Source organism: Manis javanica, chromosome 5 (assembly GCF_040802235.1).
Source record: "Manis javanica isolate MJ-LG chromosome 5, MJ_LKY, whole genome shotgun sequence".
Classification (NCBI taxonomy): domain Eukaryota; kingdom Metazoa; phylum Chordata; class Mammalia; order Pholidota; family Manidae; genus Manis; species Manis javanica.
The window spans coordinates 153,249,535-153,270,555 of NC_133160.1; the positions used below are offsets into that span (position 1 = coordinate 153,249,535).

Sequence of the window (21,021 nt, forward strand, 5' to 3'; positions counted from 1 at the left end):
TTGTGGGGATTAATTAATATACACAGAGCACTTAGAACACTGCCTTGCACATGGTGATTATTATTAAAATGTTAGCTGCAATTACTACTACTACTATTAGTATAACCTTAAATTATTCTGTATTCTGTAGTTTTTTCCCCCAAAACATTTAATTTTCAGTTTGTTTTTGTTTGTATGGCTTAATATTGTCATGTTTCTGGAATTTGACACTTTGTTATCTCCATTTCTGAAAAATTCTCAGCCATTATCTTCCTGAATGATACTGTTCCCATATTCTCTATTTACTTATACCTGACTCCTCTAAAATGCAAGACTGACCTATACTTTTTTCAACCTGCCATATCTCTTTATTAGTTTTATCCCTCTGTGCTCCATTATGGATAACTTCCTCAGATTTTTTTTAAATCAATTCACAAATTCTGTCCCTCTATTTCTACTATGCACTAGGCATTGTTCTGGATGTGTGGTACTTGGGATACACAAAAGAAGCAGACAAATGAAAAAACCTCCCTTATGGTATTTAATTATGGTGGGAGGTATAATAGTAAACATTATAAATAATTGTATTATGTAGCATATTAGGTGTTCTAAGTGTTATGGGAATAAAGTAAAGGGGAAATGGGGAAGGGTAGTTGCCATTTTAAAGGAAGTGGTCAGGAAAAGCTTTGTTGAGAAGGTAATATCTGATCAAAGACTTGAGAAAGTTAACACACAGTTATCAGGGGAGCAGCATTCCAGGCAGAAAAGTTAAAAATTGCAAAGGTGCTAAGGCAGGAATATCCTAATGTGTTGGAGCAACAACCTGGATACAAGTATGGCTGCAAAAGATGAGTGGGAAGAGATAAGTGAGAGAGGTCAAGAGAGGCGATGTTATACAAGGCATTGCAGGTCACTGTCAGGAGAACACCTGCAGGATTTTCAGCAGAGGAGTGAAATTATTTTCTGTTTTATAAGAATCACTATAGCCACTGTGAAGAGAATTGGCCATGGTTGGGGGCAAGGGCAGAAGTAGGGAGACTCTTTATGAGACTATTGATAGTGACTTGGACTAAAATGGTAGCAGTGTGTCGGGGTGGGGATGTGTCACTCACATCCCTCTTCAGGTATAAAGGACTATTAAAACTGCTGGTGCTGCAGCAGATAACCCTCCGCTGCCCTCAGCAGTCAGCTCCTTTCAGGGAATGCCCCTGCTATTTTGAGAAGAGAGCTGTTTTGCTCAAGGATTATGCCCTTTCCCTGGAATGGCCCACATCCAATGACAACTGATGCATGGGGAAAAGGTCCAGCCTCTTGCCCCTATCTCAGGACAGGTCTGTGGGTTTATTGTCAGAACTCTGCAGCATTAGTTGAGGCTTCCATTTAAACTCCATTGAGCTAGACTTCCTCCGCTGCTCAATCCCGCTGCGTCACTGCCCTTCTTTAGGTGTTGATCCCAAGAGCACTCCCTAATAAATCTGTGGCATGCTAACTTCACCTGAGTTGGCTTCCCTAGGAACCTGTCTTGCAACATAGTGAAAGTGGGAAAAGTAGTCAAATTCTAAACACAATGTAAAGGAAGGGCCAACGGGATTTACTAACAGATTGGATGGTGTGTATGAGAAAGAAAGATAGGAATCAAGGATGATGCCAGGTGGAAGGATGCTTGATCTGAGTAAATGGACAGATGGACTTACCATCTTAAGATAGGGAAAGTTGAGTGCAACAATTTTGGTAGTGAGATCAGGGGTTCAGTTTTCAACATGCTAAGTTTGAGATATCTGCAATATATCTAAATGGAGATGTTGAAAAGGCAGTTGGAGGTCTTTAGAAGAGGAGATTATTTTAGATTATTTTGATAGGTCCAATGTAATCACAAAGATCCTCATAAATGAGAGGCAGCAGGGTCAGAATCAGAGAGATCTGAAGATGCTATCACATGGCTTTGAAGATGCGGACAGGGCCCACAAGCCAAAGCATAAAGGTGCACTCCAGAAGCTGGAAAAGGCAAGAGAACATACTCTCTTCCACATCCTCCGGAAGGAACACAGCCCTGAGTTTAGCCCACTGAGACGCATTTCAGACTTCTCACCTTTAGAACTATAAGAGAACATATTTGTTTTGTTTTAAACTAAATTCAGGGTCATTTGTTATTGCACCAATTAATATAACTAATAGTAAAAATAAACAATATAAAATAACAATAATAAAAATAAGTAATATAAAATAACAAAAATAAATATAAAAATAAACAAATACAATTAAAGTAAAACAATACAAAAGCAAAATATACTTACAAATATCTTTCTACCATTGTCTAGAGGGAAAACAATTCCTCAATTCCTAAAGAAATGTTTGTAATAACTTTCCTTTAGCAGACTGGTGGCAACATACTAATGTTAGGAGAAATTCTGAACTTAATATATATCCTTCATGTCCCTGTTGCCCCAGAGAAGACAAGCTATCTGAGACTGTTCTAGAGAGAATATTGGTGACTATAAGGTGATAATGCCAGAGGTAGTATGTTAGACATTACGTACTAGTGTGCAACCCTAGCACACAATCAAAGAGCTGCCCACTCCTAACCTGAGTTGTTTTAAGTTCTGAGATTCCCATTTTGTATCTGTAAGGAAGTAACAGTTCAATTGTAAATTTGCTAGAAAATGTTGTGATTATATGAATATGAAAATTTCAATCAAATAAATTAGAAAACTTAACTTTGATTATTTACTAATTAAGTAAAAATCGGACTTTATAAGGATGAGGTTATACATGGTAATGATTTACTGTACTCAGCAGAGCTGTAAGAAACTGGATGTGCAATTCTGAACTACGATTTACATAGCAGAATTATACCTAAATGTGTACATACAGCTGCAAAAGATTTACTTGGGCTTATACCTTTCTTTAATCTCTTGAAAATACATTTATGGTGACTGTTTCTGAGAAATAAGTTATTTATGTAATAAAAAGCACATAAGAAATGATGGCTGTCAATCGGAAAATCACTTCAACTTACAATTACTACACATTTTTTTCACTTGTGGTGCTTTTGCATTTTTATCCATACCAATTTGGGGAATTTCAAATGATAAATTTCAAGAATGACTCATTAAGACACTCTGCCCTAATTTAAATTTTCATAAATTAAAAGGCAATGTGGCTTACAAGACTGAAACTGGACAGACATGGCCTGGGCTCCTGGCAGCTTTAAGAATTAGTTAGGAACTACACGAAGTGCCTAGAGCAGATCCTGGCGCCTGATAAGCACTCCACAAGTGAATGGTAAAGACAGTGCTGACAATCTCACTTCCAATGACTAGAAAATACTGGGAGAAAAATAAAAAACAAAGACTTTTTCTGGTCTAGTTTCTAATGCATAGGCACTCCGTCTTCTTCTTATCACAGTCTTGTGGAGAAAAACTTTTAAAGTCTTCCGCTTCTCTGTCCTGCTGCCCGACCTATATATTCTTCCTATGTTTCTAATCTTAAATTCCCAGTATCACCTTGTAATGCTTTTAACTTATCCAAAGCCTGAAAATCCGGTCATTTGTCCATTCTCTCAACCTGCTTATTTAGCCTCTCACCAAAATCCTCCTGATTCTGCCTTTGATAGTTCTTTCCTTCTTTCTTTCTGGCCTGCCTTGCTCCCTCCCTTCCTTCCAACAAGTATTTACTGAATACCTACTATGTAGCAGGCACTATTCTAGGGAATAAGAATATAGCCATGAAAAAAAAAACAAACCCAAATCCCTGCCCTCATAGTATTTATGTTTTTATGAAGGGAGACAGGAAAAAAAATATTGTATGTCATATGGTGTTAAGTGGTATGGAGAAAAAAAAGTACGGACAAGAAGGATGATAATGCAGTGTACATGCACCTGCATATATTGGGAGAAGTTTGCTATTTTAGTTAGGGGCCTAAAAGTAGTGAGGAATGAGCCTGGGGTAACAAAATTCTTGGTAGAAAACAGCTTCCAGGGAGCAGCTAGGTAAGCCTGGAATTGAAGGGAGAGGCCAAGAAAGAGACATAAAATTGGGAGTTGTCAATGTATAGATGGTATTTTAAGCTATGAAAGTAGATGAGATCAACAAAGGCAAAGATAGGGGAAAAAAAAGAAAAAGAGGTCCAAAGACTTGTCTTTGGGGTACTCCAGGGCAGGACAGGGAGGTGAGGAGGCACCAGCAGAGGTAAATGAGAATGCTAGTTAGTAAGATAGGAGGCAACCAGAAAGCATTACATCCTAGAAGACAAGTGAAGGAACAGAATGAAGGAGAGGGTATGATTACTGAAAGGCCAAACAGATAAAGTAAGATGAGAAGTGGGAATTGACCATTGGATTTAGAAATACGGAGTCATTCATGACTTTGAGTGGAGCTGGGCAGCTGGGCAACAGTGATTAGGGAGGGTTCAATAGCAAATAGGATGATAGGAATTAGAAACAATATCTACAGCTGTTTTAAAAGAAGGGAATGCAGAAATAGGGCAGTAGCTGGAAGGGATATGGAATAAAGAAAGATTTTCTTTTCACTTTATTTTGCTTTGTTTTTCAGATGAGAGGAGTAACAGCATATTTGTATTCTGAGAGAAGTGATTTAATAGAGATGGGAAAACTGATAATAGAAAAAATAACAATTGCACCAGCTTTGAGTATCAGGAGAGATGAGTTTTAATGTCCAAATGCAGGGATTGGCCTTACCATAAACAAAAGCAAAGGTAGTTTATTCATAATAACATGAAGGAAAAGTTGAGTATATGGGTTCAGATGCAGGTAGGTGGAGTACACATGGTAGTGGCAGTATATGTAGGGGTTCACTTCTCAGAGCTTTTTTTTCAGAAACAGGACTCAAAGTCATCAGCTGAGAGTGAAGTCGGGTTTGAAGAGACAGGTGCGCAAAGTCATCTAGGAAACTGTATGAATGACTGGACTAGGGAAATGTAGGATAATTGTTGGGCAGACCTATGGACTATCGTGAGGTTAGAGGTCAGGAATTTAAAGTAAAGTTAGTTATCATGAATGCAGGTTTTTCTCCAGCCACATTCAAATGCACCTTGCAGCCAGAAAATTGGTGGATAATTGGTTAAGGTTTTGTCAGGTAATAATACCGGAAAGTGGGAGAAGGGCAAGGGAGCTGAACATGTATCAAGAAGTGACTGTAATGATAGATCATGGTATTGACATGTCTTTCACATTTGTTCTCTCTTGTCTTTTCACATAGTCTGTGCTATCAGGTGCTCATTAATGCTAACGTGAACTGTTAAGAGTAGTTCCCTGCCATGCATGCTAAGCTAATTTGAAGCCACCACTAAACTTCATAACTCCCAGAATTTATTTCTCCTTCAATTGTATTTGCATGAAACATTACATAAACCTATTTCAGAGCATTTATCAAATTATATTATAACTATGTATTTGCCTTTCCCCTCATTCCCCACTAAAACCTGAGCTTAATAAAAATCTTCTTATGCAGCATCTAACACAGTGCCTGTATCAGAACAGACATTCAATAATTTGACATGGATATATGAATAAGGGAAAGCTGATTGCACTTGGATCTCTCTTAAATTCCATCCAAAGGCATTAAAACATCTCTAATTATGGCATATTCTAACATTACAGTATTGCTACTAAGCATACACAAGAAAAGCCAAGCAAATGATAGAGCTTCTGTCATACAACAGAAAGAATGAATCCCCACAGCTTCCCTTTACTATATAGGAGTTCTTCCCTATGAATATGTTATGCACTTTGGACAATAAGTTAACTTTTATAGGCTGTCATGACAGCAGCAAGTACTGGAACCTGAAAATGACATTGTCAAACTACCCAGTTTACTTCCATCGAATAAGGTCATCTTCTGTGTGAACACATTTTAAAACTCTGACATAATTTAACTCATTCAATACAACCAAGTATTTCTAAAAATATCATGCAAAACAAAAGCTAAACTTTAGAATACTAAAAAGTTGACTTATTACTCAAAACTTTATTTCTATAATACTTGATGTCAGTGCCTATAAAATGTAGACAACTAAAATGAGGCATTCAGGAACAGTGTCTGTGTATCCTTGTAACACAGGCCCAGGTTTTCCTTCAAAAGGAATTATTAGAGGTTTTCTAATGTACATATGGACACAGCAATTCACATGCCATCTAATTTTGTAGTCTTGTCACAAAACCCAATAAATGGGTTATGACCCAGAGCATGGTCACAAACATTTAATTTACTCCTTGACCACAAACAATTTTCCCATAGAACAGCTGTGTTGCTAGGCAGCTCTGCTAAAGGAAAGCCTGTAATTAATGATGAGAAGAGACTTTCTTCCATCTAACCTCAAACACACATGCACATATGCACGTACACATGTATGTGAGAAAAAATCAGAACTCAACTTCTGATAGCAATTTTATTTTCAGTGCATACAATTACATCTATTCATATTACTTGAAATGAACTTCTCTCTAATTTAAAGTCAGACTAATTATAAAATAAATCATTAAAAGGTATGATCATGGAAAGTATTTTCTTAGTAACTATCCAAATGAGGAAAATTTATTTCTGCATAATTCCCAAAGACAGTGCTTAGATATTATAATTATCCCTTTATTTATGTTATGGAGATAAAGATCCACATTAAAGCTTATTTAGTGCTATTTCCAAAGTACTAACAGTAGCAGAGGCCATGAGATCAATGAGAAAAATTATGTGAAATCTAAAGATAATATAATTTGGACTAAACTATTGACAAAAATGGAAAATAAAGGTATAAACATAATCCTACAGATTACTATTTGTGTTATCAATAGCCGGTGCTTTATACAAACTGCTTAACACAATTTTGAAACATTTTTAATTATCATGTCTTGCCTCCTTAGCCAGAATATAAGCCCATCAAAAGTGGTATCATTCAAATATAAGAATTCAATAAATATTTACTGATGATCATTCTGCCTTTTCTCAGAGAATGCATCTATTGTTTAAAAATAATTCTGTCAGATTCAGTCACTTACAAGTTTTCTGTTTATGTGGGACAGACAAAAATGAATAGACAGTAGTCCCTCCTCATCCAGGTATTCAGGATCCCTGATAATGTGGACAGTAAACCTTGAATAAAACCATGGACCCATATGAAGTGCCACAGTGATGCTGGAAGTGCTCCCATGAGACAGAGAAAAGTCATGACATTACAAGAAAAACTGAACTGCTTTATAGATTGAGCTCTGCAGCTGTCTACCATTTTAAGATAAATGGCCATTGTGAAAAAAGGAAAAGGAAAATCATGAAGCTGTTTCTGTAAACACCACCAGGCACTAAAAACGTACCTTTTTTTTTGGCAAAATGCCTTTTTTACTCTGTGTTGAAAATGTAGCTTTTATATAGGTGCAGGATGGGTCTAAGAAAGGCAAATCTATAGACTCTAATATGAGTTGAGAAAAGCAAAGTCATTATATGACAACTTAAAACAAAAAGAAGGTGAATGATATAAAGCTGGAGAATTTAATGCCAGGAAAGGAAGGTTTGATGATTTCAGAAAGAGGTTTAACTTAAAAAATGTCAAGATATCAGCTTCTACCGACAAAGATGTCACATTCAAATTTCCAAAGCCATTAAGAAAATCATTGAAGAGAAAGGATATCTGCCTGAACTGGTTTTTAATGCAGACAAAAGTCCCCTTTTAATGCAGACAAAAAGTTCTGGGAAAAAAATTCCACCAAGGACATTTACTAGTAAGGAAGAGAAGTGAGCACCAAGATTTAAGGCAGAAAGGAATATAACTTTTCTGTTTTGTGCAAATGCAGTCAGATTTAAGGTCAGGACTGCCCTTATCTATAAAGCTGCTAATTCTCAAGCCTTCAAGGGAAAAGATAAATACTAGTTGCCAGGCTTTTGATTATACAAGAAGGCCTGGACTACAAGAGCCCTTTTTCTGGATTGGCTCCATCAATGCTTTGTCCCCTAAGTCAGGAAGCACCTTGCCAGTAAATATTTTAGAGTTCTTTTGATGTTGGACAATGCTACTGATCACCCAGAACCCATGAGTTCAACACTGAAGGTGTCAAAGTGTGGTCTGCTTGCTCCCAAACACAAGTCTCTAATTCTGCCTCTAGATCAGGAGTAATAAGGATTTTTAATGCTCAGCACACATGCTACTCTAAGGAAAGGATTGTCAATACCGTGGAAGAGAACTCTGATAGAGAGAACATCATGAAAGTCTGGAAGGATTACAAAATTGAAGATGATATCCTTGTTATAAAAAAAACCCATGAAAGTCATCAAGCCCAACACAATTAATTTCTGCTGGAGGAGAAAACTGTGTCCACAGTTTGTGCATGACTTCACAGGATTGATGACAGAGCCAACCAAGGGAATCATGAAATTGTGGATATGGCAAAAAGGGGGTGGTGATGGTGAAGGGTTTCAAGATACGGATCTTGGAGAAATTTAAGAGCTAATAGGTACCTCACCAGCGAACTAACAGAAGATGGCTTAATGGAGATGAGTACTTCTGAACTAGTTCCAGACAATAAGGAAGGAGACGTAGAAGAAGCAGTGCCAGAAAACAAATTGACATGAGACAATTTGGCAGAAGCATCTTGATTTTTCAAGACAGTTTTTAAAAATTTCTTTTACAACTTGGACCCTTCTATGATACTAGCACTCAAACTAAAGCAAATGGTGGAAGGATTAATGCCACATACAAATGTTTTTAGAGAGATGGAAAAACAAAAAAGTCAGAAAGAAATTATGATTATTTCTGAACGGTTACCCAGTGTGCCTGACTCTCCTGCTCCCTCACCTCCTTCCTCCCCCACCTCCTCTGCCTCACCACCGAGAGAACACGGCCAGCCCCTCCTCTTTCTGTTGCCCCCTCAGCCTACCCAAGTGAAGAGCACTAGGATGAAGACCTTCTTTTGATCCACTTCCACTTAAAGAATACTAATCATCATGCCATACAATTAATAGATGTGCCTGTTGTGTGTGTGCATGAGTGTCTTCATGTGAACATTTGATGCCTACATGGAAAGAACCGTATGAGACATTTCTGTGCCATCACCATCATCATCGCCTAGGTACTCATCATGTTGAACATTGTGTGCAAGACTTGTATTGAAGTGGATAGCTCATCCTTACACAGGCATAAGTGAGTGATATTTAATATAAAATTTGTAATTTGTTAGTATAACTGCTTTCAAAGAATTATATTGTATTACGGTACTCCTCTCTCATAATTGGAGAAACAGCATTATCAGCCTATCATCACAGGTGGTTTTTTTAAATGTAACAATATTTCCAATACTGCATTATGAATATGACTGTAATACTATATATCATAAAAATTTTATGATTCATTTTTTAGTGTATAGGCTAGGCTACCATGAAGCAATCCTATCATCACACTAGGCTACCATAAAGTAATCATATTACTGTTTCTTTGTTATCAATATATGAATCATTATACCTGTAAATATGAATTTCTTTTTCACATTATCTTTTCATTTTTGATGTCTAGTGTTAGTAATACATGTAACTATAGTGTGCTATATCATATAACACAATATTGACATAAGTACTGACATTAAATGATTCATCTTGTAAACAACATAAACTATGTTATTGACAAATATAGTACAGTACTGTAAATGTATTTCTTCTTCCCTGTGATTTTAATATTTTCTTTTCTGTGCCTACTATATTGTAAAAATAGAGTATGTAATACATATGACATTTAAAATATGTGTTAATCGACTGTTTATGTTATTGTCAAGGCTCCCAGTCAACAATAGATTATTAGTATTTAAGTTTTTGGGGAGTCATAAATTACACCTGAATTTTTGACTGTGCAGGGGTTTGGCACCCCTAATCCTTGTGTTGTTCAAGGGTCAACTGCAGTATGTTTTCTGCTATACATACATACCTATGATAAAGTTTAATTTATAAATTAGGCATGGTAAGAGATTAACAACAAATAATAATAGAATAATTACACAGTATACTGTTATAAAAGTTCTGTGAATGGGGTCTCTTTCTCTGAAAATATCTTATTGTACTGTACTCACCGTTTTTTTCCTTGTGATGATGTAGGATGATAAAATGCCTATGTTATGCGATGATGTGAGGTAAATGATGTAGGTATTGTGATGCTACTACTGACCTTCCTGTGCTTTGTCAGAAGGGGGATCATTCACTTATAGACACGGTTGACTGCAGGTAACTGAAACTGCAGAAAGTGAGACTACTGTATTTTCAAGGTTAATTTTGGCACTATGAGAAATTATTACTATTCTCATTTAAAACAATACCCTTACTGACCCTGTTTACCAAATGAGACAGATTTGTTACCTGGCAAATCCCTTTACGATCACCGAAAAGCTTTTGGAATTGAAATTTAAAATTGAGAACCGCTTCTCTCCAGTCAACAAAAAGGATGAAATTGTCAAATTTATAGTCTATTTACTCACACACTATAGTCGACATGTAGAATAGTCAACACATTATAAATCATGCCATTATTGGCCTTTGGTTAAAAATATAATTTATGTATTCATATGTTTAATGTCATAATGGCTTTGACAAAATAGATCAAAACAGTTAACTTATGAAGGGAAAAAAATTTAACAAGCTAAGTGTTTGCCAGGTAGTAGATATTGAGTTTATTTTGTTTGTTTTATATCTTTAGCACTGCACAACATTAACTAGTCTGTTTCCCTTAGGAGTTAGTTCATAAAAAGGATCCATGATATCTAGAACTAAATTCTAACAGAAGGAAATCTAGAGTCCTGTAAAATGACAGCAAAACCTTAGCCAACAAATAAGTACTGATATTAAGCTTCCAGATAAAAGAAGAAAGTTTTCCTCTCAATAATAAAAAAAAGCTTATCAATGATAAAAAGTATATGATGTTAAGATAAATTTTTATTCAGTACTATAGCATGCTATGACTAGAGTTAACAATGAAGACCAAAACACTTATAGAATTTATATGGGAGAGACAATTATAAAATAAGCTATAATAAGTACTATAAATAAAAAGTATTAATAACACTACATAATACTAAAAGCATTAGATGGCCATGACCTTGTTGCATATGTTCATGTTGGGAGGTAGGGAGAAGGTCAGGGAAAGTGTACGTGAGCACAGATATTTTGGCTTAGAGCCAAAGAAAAATAGGAATTAACTAAGGGAAATGGGGAGGGTAACAGTCTTCTACATCAGAGGAACTGCAGGTCTGATGGTCCTAAGGTAGAAAGAAGTATAGTTAACTTGAGGGGTGAAAGATTAGGATGGTGTATGCACAGAGCCAGAGAGTGTCAGGGGAGAGATGAAAAATGAGGTTGGAGAGGTGGGCCAGGTCATGCAGAGTCAGGTAGGCCCTTGAAGGATTTTGGCCTTTTTGGTTTTAATCACACAGGTGACATGAATTGACTGGTATTTTTAAAAGATCACTCTGGGAAATCAGGGAAGAAAAAGAAATAAAAGGCATCCAAATATGAAAGAAAGAAGTAAAACTGTCTTCATTTTCAGATGATATGATCTTATATATTAAAAATTCCTAAAGATTCCACCAAAAACCTGCTAGGACTAATCAATAAATTCAGTGAAGTTGCAGGATACAAAATCAACATACAGAAAATATTTGCATTTATATACATTAACAGAATATCTGAAAAAAAAATAGAAGAAACAATCTTATTCACAATAGCATCAAAAACAGTAAGATACTAAGAAATAAATTTAACAAAGGAGGTGAAATATCTGTACACTGAAAATTATAAGACTGATGAAAGAAATTGAAGAAGACACGAACAAATGAAACATGTCATAGATTGGAAGAAATAACAAATGTCCATATTGCCCCAAACATCCATAGATTCAGTGTAATCCTTATCAAAATTCCAATGATATTTTTCACCTATCCTAAAATTAGTATAGAGCCACAAAAGACCCCAGATAGCCAAAAAAAATCTTAAGAACAAAGACAGACACCTCACACTTCCTGATTTCAAACTATACTATGAAGCTATAGTAATCAAAACAGTATGGCACTGGCATAAAAACAGACACATATACCAATGGAACAGAATTAAGGGGCCAGAAATAAGCCCCCACATACATTGTCAAGAAATACATGTGACAAGAGAGCCAAGAATACTCAGTGGAGAAAAGATAGTCTTTTCAATAGATTAGCTGTTTAAATGTAAGACCTGAACCATAAAACTTCTACAAAAAAACAGAGAAAAAGCTCCTTGACGTTGGTCCTGGCAGTGATTTCCTGGATATGATGCTGCAAGTACAACCAACAAAAGCAAAGATAAATAAATGGGACTACATCAAACCTAAGTTTGCTTTTTATTTGTTTAGTGACAGTTTTAATATTTTTTTGGAGTTCATTTCTCTCACAGTGTGAAATCTCTGATGTACCTCAAAGAGGCAGTCAGTCCCTCTTGGATGACACTGGTTTTTAGCAGGGCTTTTTTTGACTCTTTCCCTGATCTCTCTTCTAAGCTTTCTGCCTCGATTGTTATCACAACCAGATGTTAGGCTCCACAAATTGCCAGCTGATTGCTCTATTGTTTTCAACAGTGCTCTCAAGTATAAATTGGACTATGTCTGATTCAGTTAAATTTGGAATTCTTTGCACGATTTGCAATCCTTTGCAGTTATTTTTTGAGGCCAGTCTGAGGTTTGTCCCTACCCAGCAAGACTCATCCTGCCTCTATCCATGGCCCCTTTGGTAAACTAGCTGGCTTTTAGTTTAGCTTGTTACTCTTGCTGAGTTAGTTCACTGCCTCCTATTTGCCTACCATTAAAATCTCCATTGTTTCAGAGAGCCCCATTAGCTTGAACTTTCCCATACTCCATTTAAAGTCAGTTCTTTGAGGAGTGCTTCAGAGCTCTCTGTTCTTTTGGCTGCCTCTCTCCCTGGGCAAAATCTGAGTTACTGCTCTGGAGTTCCGGGTGGAGACAGTGGCCCATTTCTGTCTCTCAGAATCACACTTCTATTTTCTGAAAATGCCACTGGGTGGGGTTGGTAGCCTCTGGTCTTTTCAGCTTGCCTCACCCCAGGTGGAACCTCCATCCTATAAGCAAGCTGGGGTGAGGGCAACAGGGCCCCAGCGTTCTTAGTTTGTTGAGAGCAAGTAAAGCTCTTGGGGCAGGTGCCTGCCTTATGAGTGGAGGCTGGGTAGAAAAAGGAAGCATCTAACTTCTTGGCAGCATTCTTCTAGGATTTAGCATCCTCAACACAGAGCTGAGGGGTATTAGAAAAACTAGCCATATGCCCCCACCCTGTAGAGATATTGTAACCTTGACTAGAAGTTAGAGGGAAAGGAAACCCAACTTCTTGAGCACACTCGGCTGAACTGAAGAATCAATCCACCATGTAGATTTGGGTGGGGGGAGGGTAGGGAGAGAGGGTGTCATGGCTTAAGTGATGGCAGATTGTTCTTACTGAGATTCAAGAAAAGACAGCAGCTTTTCTTGAATAAATGTTTTTATTCATTTGCTGACTTGATGTATGACCTTAGGACAGATTCCTGATACTTTAAATATTTCTGTTTTTAAAATAATTTTTCATCAGTTATGGTTTTTCTGTGGGAGATGGTTCTCTGGAGCTCCTTATGCTGCCATTCCAAACGTGAAAATTTCCACTCACTATATAAATGAAGCATTAACTTCATCAGTATATTCAAAATTTTACCGAGTACTAAGAATTATGTACAAGGCTACATAAGTAAATCAGCTTTTAGATTTATGTATTTTTTAACTTTTAATTAATCACTAACTTTACATTAAAGATTAGGATTTTAGATCTTCACTATTTTTTTAAATTAAAAAATTAATCACATTCCTTCAAAATTATTTCTATGTTTATTTCAAATTTTAATTTAACAAGTAAATTTTATAAAATCTTTGTACTTCAGTTTGTAGAATTAAATCTTCATGAGAAATTCTTACTTAGCTCTTTTTTCTTAAAGCTCATTGTGGATAAAATTGTAGTATTTCCAGAATATCTTGCCTGGCTTTAGTTCATCTGCATATGAACAGGCGGTCCTCAGGGGTAGAGAGCAGTACATCATCTCCATATCAATGGGTAATTACCTGGGCAATCAAGGGCTTACCTGAACCTGAGAGGTTAGTGGGAGAGCTGCCAGAGCAGGAAAGAGAGATGGCCCCAGACTGCAGTTTGTAAGCAATTAATGGATTTTAAACTTTATTTCTCCCTTTGACTGATTTCGGTTTTAGAGGTATTTTGTCCCGGATTTCCTTTCCAGGGAGTTACACCAATGCACACCACCACCACTGTTACCAAACAGAAACCTGCTGATGCCAACAGCTAGGATTGATTTATACTTAATCAAGCAGAAAATTGCTATGTGGTACTTACATCAATATTCACTCAAAATAAAAGTATTATTATGTATGCGTGATCTTTAAAAAAAAGATCATATAGGAAATTCTATATAAATTATATTTTTTTCTATATATGTGTTTTATTTAGTAGATATGAAAAAGATGTAGGTAAGGATCCAAAAATCCACAATAGCAGCACATGAAATGATCAAAGAGTAATCATGTCACTTCAAACTAAAACATTTTATTATTTATTCAATACCTTTAATAGGAAAGTATCATGTAAAAAGCTTTCTCTAAACATCTTTACATGGCTTAAACCTAAATCTGACATCCAATGTAATAATCTGTGTTTATACCTCTACTGGTTGTAGCAGATATGACCAAAAGGAACAGCCTAAAATACTTATTTGGGAACTCAGGTTCTCGCAACCTAATCCCACTTAAGAATACAAGTTAACTTATTCCAAACTTGGAACATATGAAATAAAAAATGGCTTGAATTTCAGGATTCAGTTAAAAACAGAGATATCTGCTAAGGTATCCTGAGTTAGAGAACTTAAAACAACATTATTTCTTCAACTTACCTGATATAAATAATCTTCAAATACAAAATAATAATCATCATTGCTTGCAGTCAACTTCACATCCTGGAATTAAACGTAGAAAGTACTGATAAGAGCCTAAATAAATATGTCTATAGCATTGAGACATAAAATGCAGTATCTATCTAGAAACAAGACTGCAATGGATTTTATTACTTGATGTATGATTATAAACTTCCCAGATTTTATCACTGTTATAAATTTACTTGAATAATATATGTGACACATTATTTTACCTTAAATTGCTCATACTTTTTAAGGTTTCATTAGTAATTCCTCATTATTTATTTTAATTTTATCTCCTTTTAATCTAATATTTAGGTGTCTTAGAGTTGGAAAAGCAAATCCAATCATAACATTCAGAAGCAACTATAACAATCTGGCCCCAAATTACTGTTCCAATCTCATCCTGCACTGTTCAAATCCACATTCTTGCCATTCCCTCAAAGTACCAACAATCTTCCATGCCTTTGTGATTATTCATTTGCAGGTCATTGCTTATTACCCAACAAGCAAGACAGTGTTTTTCTTTAAGAAGTCTACAATCTCACCAGAAGGAAAACATAGATAGTAGAAATACGGGAATAATTGCCAAGAAATATTATAGAAATCCCTGATAATACTGTTTATTCTACAAAACTCAACCAGGCTTTTGAGTAAAACAGCAATCAGGGGAGGATGAAATGAGTCATGTATGATGCTGGAGGCAGTAAATGTGTACTAAATCTAGAAACACTTAAAGATACAAATTAACAGAAAAGAAAGGGGCAATCTTCTAAGTCAGAAGACAATGTGAGTAGAGGTAGAGATGATGCATTCTCAACAGGGATGATATTGTCTGTAAGGGGGTGAAAGCTGATTCTTAGGAGCCAAAAAATTTTACATATTTCAATGGTTTGTGAACCTCCAAAGCTTATCTTCTGCCCAACAAAATCATATTCTTTAGTATATAATTTTTTATTTTAGAGAAAAATTAATTAAATGTTCTTTTTAGGGGGTGTAATAATTAAGAAAAGGTTGAGAAACATGGCTATCAACTGTTGGATCATACTAAGTGGTAAAAAACTATAGATGTGGATACAAGGCCAGTTTGTGGGAGAAAAATATACAGTCCAAAGAGAAACATTTAAAATCTAGCTTAGAGAGGGTTTGATGATGTTCTGAGTTAAATTTGCCTTGTTCCATTCATTTGTTTAAATACTAAAATAAGTCTACTTTATTTTCAGTTACAGTTACAGTAAAAATGAGTCTTTGCCAAAAGGAGCTGTAATGAAACCTAAAATAATTTTTTAAAATGCTCATTCCCTCAAAGAATGACTTTAATAACATTTGGAATTACTCCAAGAAGCTCAGTGGAACTCAACTAATGCAAGTGAGGAACACCCAGAGGCAGATATTTTCCTAAAAACACTCATGTTGTAGATAGTCCAGCTTGATTCTACCAAAACTCATATTCAGTTCTTCAGATGCAACCTGTTTCTCACAGCAGATTTTCTTTACTGATTTAAACTGAAATTCATGTTGGCAGTAAAGAGAACTCTCATGTTAGCACTGTCTGATTTTCTGAATTTCTCTTCTGAGCTTCTCTCATTTGAATAGAAAAGAGGTTGAAGGTCTTAAAGTCCAAAAGCTCTTTTACACTGTTGCTAACATAATCCCCTGAGCATAATTATTTGACCTCAAAAGTTCATAGTAGTACTTGAGACCCCAATCTGCTATAAAACCTCTGTGAAAGTCAAGACTTTTCATCAAAAGACTGTATCCTCTTAACTCTCCTCATCTTTGTTCCCTGTACAGTGGTTAAGAGTATGATTGTGAAGTCAGATTACCTACGTTCAAATCTTGATTTTCTTATTTAATAAGTGAATTTAAACAAATTTACTTAATCTCTACCTCAGTTCCCTCATCTGTAAAATGGTAAAAAAATAGCACTTCCTGTTTTGTTATAGTAAAAGGGAATGATGTCAGTAAGGGAATGATGTCTGTATAACATGGTAATTGTGTATTCATATGCAATTTTTCTTTAAAACAGGGGAGCCAGAACAACAGAAGAAGCATAACCTTCAACGAGGAAGGGAAAAACTTTCAGCTCAGCTACTGCACAGGAATGAGCCCTTATAATTGTGTTTCAAGAAAATCAAAAATGAATGACTATACTGGGCTCCCTCTCCAAAGAGGCCCATCCCCAGCCTTGCATGACTGTTAGTTGCTGCACTTCCTCTTTGTCCAACTTAACAGCAGCCCCAGTGGCCCAGCACATCACTTCCATCTAATTTATTTTAACATTTCAACTTTGTTATTTTTGTACATTTTTAATGCTCCTCTGGGAGCAGCCTGCCTGAACTGTCCAATTCATCTCCCAAGCTACTGATTATTTTTTGTTAGTACTCTGGGAACAAAGTTGCAAAACCTATCCCATCCCTATTTTTCCTATAAGCTCTATTATTTTTAAGGCATGATTTTGTAGAATGCAGGTTTCTTTTCCAGGAAAAAAATGCATTTATCATTTAGTGTATGAAATCATTTACAACCTAAATGCTGGTATTTGCTACTCTTAAGGGAGCTGCCCAGATCAAATGACAATCTGTGTAATAAGCCTGGAACACTGTATGGCACATAGTAAGCAGTACTACATGCTAGTAGTTGTTGCCATGATTAACCTTGGGCATGTTCTACCCACACAAATCTTCAGGTCCTCAATCTGCTCTCCCCTATTTCTGAGTCTTGGACTAATATGCCCTTCTCCTCTATTTTACAAGTTCTAAATTTAAAATCTAAGTTTTTTAAAGAGCTTACTTATTAATCCAGAATCATTCACAGCCTATATGTGCTTACATCTACATGTCAACTTTCAACTTGATCAGACAAAAAAATGTACTTAACCATATGTCTACAAACTATAAAATATTAAAAATAAAAACGACTTCAATATAAAAGAGTAAACAAGTAGGCCCTGAAGAATCATGAGACAAATAAGATGAAAGAATTATAGTCACATTTTCCTTTCAGTTCCATTTAGTTTGTGTGGAAAAATTGAATTTGTAAGGACAAGAAATACTTGCCATTCTTTAAACAAAAAAAAAAATGGAAGGCCCAGGAAAGGATCATGAGGACAGCTTCAAAGGGAAAGCAGATATTGAATGGAGACTGCAGATTTTGAAAATCAATCTTAACTTTGTAAGTATAATGATCATTGTAAATTATCTTTCAAGGTTGACATGAATCATCATATATAGCACAGGCCCTGTATGTTGAAGTCCCTTAATAATTTTTAATGGAAATGGAAAACTATGCACACTTTTACTTACTTTATAAATTAGACTGTCCACCAAAAGGTCATGTTGTATCACATTGGTCTTAAGCTGCTCATAATATAAGATATCCTAGATTTAAAAGTAAAACAAACAAAAAATTAAAGGCCAATCACATAAAGTCAATTTAGTATAAATATAAATATAATATAAATATAAACTCAAACTTTAATAAATAATAGTCATTAACAGTTTTATAAACATGAAGAGGAATAGGGACTTTATTCCCCACTACATTCTCCATGCCAGACAAATAATAGATGCTCAATAAATATACTTAATCCTGTCACTTAGGATAAGATTTGGCCCCTGGTGGGTAATTCAATTAATGTTTGCTAAACTGATTAACTGTCATTTAACTTTAATAGCAAATACAGTATTTATTAATTACTAAGTGCCAGGAGCTGTTTTACCCACTATACATGAATTAACTCATTTAATCCTATGCCAACATAATAAAATAGTTCAGTGATTATTATTCACATTTACATTTGAGAAACTGAGGCTCAGGGAAAAAAAACAACTTGTCCAAGATGACAAAAGTAGTAAGATTTGATCACCTGGGCCTAGAACTATATAAAAACCCAGAAGGACTACTCTATACTTACTTTCTAATATCTAAATAATTGTAAAATAGAAAAGTTTAAGCATACTAAATCATCCCTGGTAGTAAAAGCAATCATACAGCATATGAAAAAAGTCAGTTCTTTCAAATGTTAGAATATAGTCCCATAATGCTATAAAATCTGATTAACTCCATACAGTGAAGAGATTAGGCCAATGTTTAACAGAGAATCAGAAACTGAAGGAACAGAGGGAAGATGGAAAAGACGGAAATGGAGAGGAAAGGAAAAAGAGGGAAGGAGGGAGGCAAGGAAAGAGGGAAGAGGGATTTGAGACTGTAATCCAGTTAAGCATCAGGTTAATAATCAGGACATTTATAATAACGGTTAAAATATAATGAAAGTAAGGATCAAGTGCGAGGTTAGTTGTGTTAGAGGTATGTATATATAATCTCCTTGCTTTAATTGACCCCTATGTTCTAACAAATCCCTCCATTCAACTCACAGGCAATTTAGCCTTGGTTTCTGCCCATTTCCAAACACTGCTCGGCTCCATCAGTACACACCAATATGTGTGATTCTTTCTGAAGACATTCCCTCAAACAAGGAAGAATTTTGCGAGAGCGTAGTCGGGGACAAAGAAGAGTAACTGCGGCATGCAGCTGCCTTGGCATGGCGGCATCCAACCCGATGTTTCCTGAAATATGATTTCTTAATCTTGAAATATGCTTAATACATGGTTCCCTGATTTCAGTTAAAGTGGTCCTTGCCTAAAGATAATCTGGGCATTTTCTGGCTATTTTTAGTTATTTTAATCTTGAAATTTAAAAAGCCTTATTTTATTCCCATTCATGTTCTTTTGATTTCTTAACTAAATCAAAATTATTTTACTATTTTAACTTCTATTGTACCTATTGAACCCATCTCTCTGCTAGAATAAAACTTGTTTTTTTAAAATTTTTTGATATCATTAATGTACAATTACTTGAACATTATGGTTACTAGACTCCTCCTATTATCAAGTCCCCCCAACATACCCCATTACAGTCACTATCCATCAGTGTAGTAAGATGCTATAGAATCATTACTTGTCTTCTCTGTATATACTGCCTTTCCCATTAGGGTAAAACATTCTTAATGGCAGAAATAGCACCTAATTCAAATACAAACCCTTGATAATTGGCAATGGGCCTAGTATTGTATTCTAATGTTTTCTAGTGAAGGGAATTGAAAAGCTAAGAAGTTTAGAGTTATAGCTCTCTTTAAAAATAAAATTAGTTTTAAGTTACAAACTGATATATGACCATTATAATAAATGAAACATTAAAAGCTGGGTAAAAAAAAAAGTTAATAATCTTTTCTTTTTCCATCCCACCTTCCTGAAGAAACTAATGTGATTTACATTATATTTGTGAATTTATTTATAATTTATCTTCTATACCTTTCTCCATGCTTATACAAATATAAAATAATATTTAGGGTCTTGGTTGTTGTTTTTAAACATAAAATGGAATCATACTATACTCATTATTCGTTCTTTAACCTAGCAATTTATCTTGGTCATTGCTCTAATGTTAACAAGTATATACCTATCCCATTCTTTGTGATAGCTACATACACTTCAATATTTTTAAAGCTGTGCAATAGATGCATCACCATTTATTTACTCATTCCCCTATTAGATGAACACTCAGGTTATTTCTAGCTGTTTGTACCTACAAGTAACACTGCAATCAATGTCCTTAAGCACATGTTTTTATATTTATGGAATAAACTGGCAAAGATAGGATGGAAGGATGAAAGCTGTATGTTTCTTTAGTTGGACTACAGATTGCCTGGATACTTTCCAAAAAAGTGTCAATTCAAATTCCCACCAGCAACACATGAAAGCATAAGTTTACTTTCACCTCTTTTAACATACCCATGGAAAATGGTACCTTATTTTTGTGTTAATTTATACTTTTCCAAATAATAATAAAGTTCAACATACATTCATTTGTTTACTGGCCATCTGAATTTCCACATCAATGATTTGCCTGTCATAACATTTACCTATTTTTCTATAAGAAATTCTATTTATTTTATTAATTGGACAGATTCTATTTATAATGAGGATTAACCCTTTGTCATTTGTGTTGCAAATACTTTTTCCTCAAAATAATATGTGTGTGTGATTCTTGTTTGTGGTATCCATAGACAAATCTTTAAAA

The 21,021-nt window shown here is 35.2% G+C and overlaps 1 protein-coding gene across 4 annotated transcripts in view; it reads right to left on the minus strand.

The window, feature by feature from the left end:
• Positions 1-21,021, minus strand: part of TBC1D19 (TBC1 domain family member 19) — a 146,443-nt gene that overhangs the window by 35,127 nt on the left and 90,295 nt on the right. For all 4 annotated transcript variants that reach the window (XM_036994776.2, XM_017664797.3, XM_017664796.3 and 1 more), the window contains 2 exons: positions 18,246-18,320; positions 14,920-14,982 (listed from right to left, as the gene is read on the minus strand). In XM_036994776.2, coding sequence (XP_036850671.1) covers positions 14,920-14,982; positions 18,246-18,320 — 138 coding nt within the window. The remainder of the gene's footprint in view (positions 1-14,919; positions 14,983-18,245; positions 18,321-21,021) is intronic.